The sequence below is a fragment of the Triticum aestivum genome, chromosome 5D (assembly GCF_018294505.1).
Source record: "Triticum aestivum cultivar Chinese Spring chromosome 5D, IWGSC CS RefSeq v2.1, whole genome shotgun sequence".
NCBI lineage: Eukaryota > Viridiplantae > Streptophyta > Magnoliopsida > Poales > Poaceae > Triticum > Triticum aestivum.
Genome location: NC_057808.1, coordinates 451,753,898 through 451,758,933, shown reverse-complemented (window position 1 = coordinate 451,758,933; position 5,036 = coordinate 451,753,898). Strand labels below are relative to the sequence as shown.

Below are 5,036 nucleotides of genomic sequence, written 5' to 3'. Positions count from 1 at the left end.
AACTAATTAACAATGTGTGTGTGTGTGGACATGGCGGCCGGGGCAGGCGCTCACCGGCGAGGCGAGGCGACGGGGATGGCGATGACGCGGATGGCGACGATGGGGACGGGGACGGCCGGGGCAGCGACGACTGGGACGGGGCGGCGACGACGGGGACGGGGCGGCGACGGGGGTGTCGACGAGGGGTGGCGACGGGGGCGGCGACGGGGGGCGGCGGGCGACGGGGCAGAGGAGAAGAAGCAGATGAAAACTGACGAATTTTCTAAGTGCTGCTTATATAGGATGGGCCTTTAGTACCGGTTGGAGCCACCGACCGGTACTAAAGGTCAAATTTGGCCAGCCCAAGCGGCGGGAAGCGCACCCCTTTAGTATCGGGTGGTGGCACCAACCGGTACTAAAGACCCACCCTTTAGTACCGGTTGGTGCCACCACCCGGTATTAAAGGGTGTGCGCTGCCAGGCAGGGGCGGAGAAGTTTAGTCCCACCTCGCTAGTTGAGGAGCGCCAGGACCAGTTTATAAGCCCCGACGCAGGCACTGCATTGAGCTCCTCTCAATAGCAGGCCTTCTGGGCCTACCTCTCCTATTCTGCCTGTGGGCCTACTGGGCTTGCGGGCCTGCATCCTGGCCCAACTACAGGTTGGGTTTCTAGTCGTATGCAGGCCGCTCTGGCCCAGTAGGTTGGCTTTTTTATTTTCTTATTTTTTTTTGCTTTATTTATTTTTGGTTTATTTATTTTTGAGTTGTTTTTTGCTGTATTTAGAGTTTCTTTGGGAATATTTTTGCTTTAGGTACAAAAAATTACAAACTTTCTGTTAGTGCCGGTAGTTTACAAATTTGAATAGTTTACATTTTGAATTATTTGAAATTTGTGTGAATCACTAGTTTGTGAATAACTTAACTTTGAAAATAGATTTTCAGTGATTCTTTTTTCTTATGTTTAATATTAGTGTGTTTTATCATTATATTCAATTTGGTAATGCTTAGGTTATTTAAAAAATGAAATCTCTTTGTAACGGATGAGTTTTCGTCCGAAACCCTGATATTTCGAAAGAGATTGTACATTTTATATACGAAGTGCATCCAGTTTTTGCGGTAACCCTCTCTACTTTTTTGCACATGCTATGTGGGTGAAATTATGATACCATGCCAACTTTCAACCTTTTCTGAGTTCATTTGAAATGCTTTTCAATTTCAGGGTCATTTAGCTGAAAAAATCAGTAAATGCATGAAAGAATTTGTTTGCACATAAAATTTCTTCGCGTTTCAAATGCCAAAACACATAACTACCCTAACTATTACAGAGATTCCCTCCTGGGTGTGAAACACAGAAGAAATTGATGATAGTGAAGCCGATCACATCCCAGATCTTTGGGTGTGAAACTTTTTCTTCGCGTATGTCCCTTTGCGCCGTAGCCATGGAAAATCTTCATCATTTAACTGGATGCTCGGGTCAATATTCACTGTGAATGGAGCAATTTCATCAAACTTTTCATAATCTTCTGACATGTCTGTCTTGTCATCCACTCCCACGATGTTTCTCTTCCCAGAAAGAACTATGTGGCGCTTTGGCTCATCGTATGATGCATTCGCTTCCTTATCTTTTCTTTTTCTCGGCTTGGTAGACATATCCTTCACATAGAAAACCTGTGCCACATCATTAGCTAGGACGAATGGTTCGTCTGCATACGCAAGATTGTTGAGATCCACTGTTGTCATTCCATACTGCGGGTCTTCCGTTACCCCATATCGTGTCATATTGACCCATTTGCACCGAAACAAAGGGACCTTCAAATCACGTCCATAGTCAAGTTCCCATATCTCCTCTATGTAACCATAATATGTTTCCTTTCCCGTCTTGGTTGTTGCATCAAAGCGGACACCACTGTTTTGGTTGGTGCTCTTCTTATCTTGGGCGATCGTGTAAAATGTATTACCATTTATCTCGTACCCTTTGAAAGTCATTATATTCGAAGATGGTAACTGGGACAGCGAGTACAGGTCATCTTCAATAGAGGCGTCATGCATGGTACGTGTCTGCAACCAGCCGGCGAAACTCCTGGTTTGTTCACGTGTAATCCAGTCATCAGACCGCTCCGGGTGTTTGGAGCGTAGAAAATTCTTGTGTTCGTCCATATACGGAGCCACCAAGGCGGAATTCTGTATAACTGTGTAGTGTGCTTCAGTGAGAGAATGTCCGTCCATACATATTTTTTGATTCCCTCCTAGCGTGCCTTTTCCATCCAGTCTGCCCTTATGCCGCGATTCAGGAACACCAATCGGCTTAAGGTCAGGAATAAAGTCAATACAAAACTCAATGACCTCCTCATTTTCATGGCCCTTGGAGATGCTTCCTTCTGGCCTAGCACGGTTATGAACATATTTCTTTAAGACTCCCATGAACCTCTCAAAGGGGAACATATTGTGTAGAAATACAGGACCCAAAACGCTAATCTCTTCGCATAGGTGAACTAGGACGTGCGTCATGATGTTGAAGAAGGATGGTGGGAACACCAACTCGAAACTGACAAGACATTGCACCAAATCATTCTCTAACCTTGGTATGATTTCTGGATCGATTACCTTCTGAGAGATTGCATTGAGGAATGCACATAGCTTCACAATGGCTAATCGAACGTTATCCGGTAGAAGCCCCCTCAATGCAACCGGAAGCAGTTGCGTCATAATCACGTGGCAGTCATGAGACTTTAGGTTCTGGAACTTTTTCTCTGCCATGTTTATTATTCCCTTTATATTCGACGAGAAGCCAGACGGTACCTTAATACTGAGCAGGCATTCAAAGAAGATTTCCTTCTCTTCTTTGGTAAGAGCGTAGCTGGCATGACCCTGATGTATGCCGTCTTTTCCATGCATACGTTGCTGGTCCTCCCGTGCCTCAGGTGTATCTTTTGTCTTCCCATACACGCCCAAGAAGCCAAGCAGGGTCACGCAAAGATTCTTCGTCACGTGCATCACGTCGATTGCAGAGCGGACCTCTAGATCTTTCCAATAGGGCAGGTCCCAAAATATAGATTTCTTCTTCCACATGGGTGCGCGTCCGTCAGCGTCATTCGGAACAGGTTGTCCGCCAGGACCCTTTCCAAAGACTACCTTCAAATCCTTGACCATATCATGTACATCAGCACCAGTACGGTGGCGAGGCTTCGTCCGGTGATCCGCCTCACCTTTGAAATGCTTGCCTTTCTTTCTTACGGGATGCCTGCTCGGAAGAAATCGACGATGTCCCAGGTACACATTCTTCCTACAATTGTCCAAATATATACTGTCGGTATCATCCAAACAGTGCGTGCATGCGCGGTATCCCTTGTTTGTCTGTCCTGAAAGGTTACTGAGAGCAGGCCAATCATTGATGGTCACGAACAGCAAGGCCTTTAGGTCAAATTCTTCCCCCATGTGCTCATCCCACGCACGTACACCTGTTCCATTCCACAGCTGTAAGAGTTCTTCAACTAATGGCCTTAGGTACACATCAATGTCGTTGCCGGGTTGCTTAGGGCCTTGGATGAGCACTGGCATCATAATGAACTTCCGCTTCATGCACAACCAAGGAGGAAGGTTATACAAACATAGAGTCACAGGCCAGGTGCTATGGTTGCTGCTCTGCTCCCCAAAAGGATTAATGCCATCTGCGCTTAGACCAAACCATACGTTCCTTGCGTCATCTGCAAACTCCTTCCCGTACTTTCTCTCAATTTTTCTCCACTGCGACCCGTCAGCGGGTACTCTCAACTTTCCGTCTTTCTTACGGTCTTCTCTGTGCCATCGCATCGCCTTGGCATGCTCTTTGTTTTGGAACAAACGTTTCAACCGTGGTATTATAGGAGCATACCACATCACCTTGGCAGGAATCTTCTTCCTGGGGCGCTCGCCCTCGACATCACCAGGGTCATCGCGCCTGATCTTATAGCGCAATGCACCGCATACCGGGCAAGCGTTCAAATCCTCGTACTCACCGCGGTAGAGGATGCAGTCATTAGGGCATGCATGTATCTTCTGCACCTCTAACCCTAGAGGGCAGACAGCCTTCTTTGCTTCGTACGTACTCTCGGGCAATTCGTTGTCCTTTGGAAGCATATTCTTTATCATTACCAGCAACTTTCCAAATCCCTTGTCAGATACACCATTCTCTGCCTTCCATTGCAGCAATTCCAGTGTGGTGCCCAACTTTTTCTTGTCAGCTTCGCAATTCGGGTACAACAATTTCTTGTGATCCTCTAACATGCGCTGCAACTTCTTCTTCTCCAAATCACTTGCGCAGTTTCTCTTTGCATCGGCAATGGCCCGACCTAGATCATCAGCGGGCTCATCTGATGCCTCTTCTTCAGCTTCTTCCCGCATTGCCGGCTCAGCTTCTTCCCCCATTGTTGTATCATCGTATTCAGGGAACCCATGGCCAGGATAGTTGTCGTCGTCCTCTTCTTCTTCATTGTCTTCCATCATAACCCCTCTTTCTCCGTGCTTGGTCCAAACATTATAGTGGGGCATGAAACCGGACTTAAACAGGTGGACGTGAATGGTTCTTGACGTAGAGTAATTGTGATCATTCTTACAGACTAAACATGGACAAGGCATAAAACCATCCGCCCGCTTGTTTGCCTCAGCCGCAAGCAGAAAAGTTTGCACGCCATTAATGAACTCGGGAGAGCATCGGTCATCGTACATCCATTGTCGGCTCATCTTCATTACACAACACCGAATAGACCAAATTAATACAAGTTCATACATAAAGTTCATACAAGACTTAAATGCAACAAACAAATAACTCTCTAACTAAAGAATTTAAATGCAACAACAAATGCGATCAAGATCGCAACTAAGGTAACAATTGATCCAACAGCATAATGATACCAAGCCTCACTATCAATGGCATATTTTCTAATCTTTCTAATCTTCAAGCGCATTTTCTCCATCTTGATCTTGTGATCATCGACGACATCGGCAACATGCAACTCCAATTCCATCTTCTCCCCCTCAATTCTTTTCAATTTTTCTTTCAAATACTCGTTTTCTCTTTCAA

At 46.0% G+C, this 5,036-nt stretch overlaps 1 protein-coding gene across 1 annotated transcript; it reads right to left on the bottom strand.

The window, feature by feature from the left end:
• Window positions 1–1,384: 1,384 nt before the first annotated feature.
• On the bottom strand, window positions 1,385–4,696 carry LOC123122659 (uncharacterized; the record flags this gene model as incomplete). The annotated part of the gene is made up of 3 exons (XM_044542958.1): window positions 2,993–4,696; window positions 2,636–2,884; window positions 1,385–2,383 (listed from the first exon to the last, which is right to left on the bottom strand). Coding segments are annotated over exons 1-3 (2,952 nt in total), but the record flags the coding sequence as incomplete, so codon positions are not given.
• Window positions 4,697–5,036: the final 340 nt, after the last annotated feature.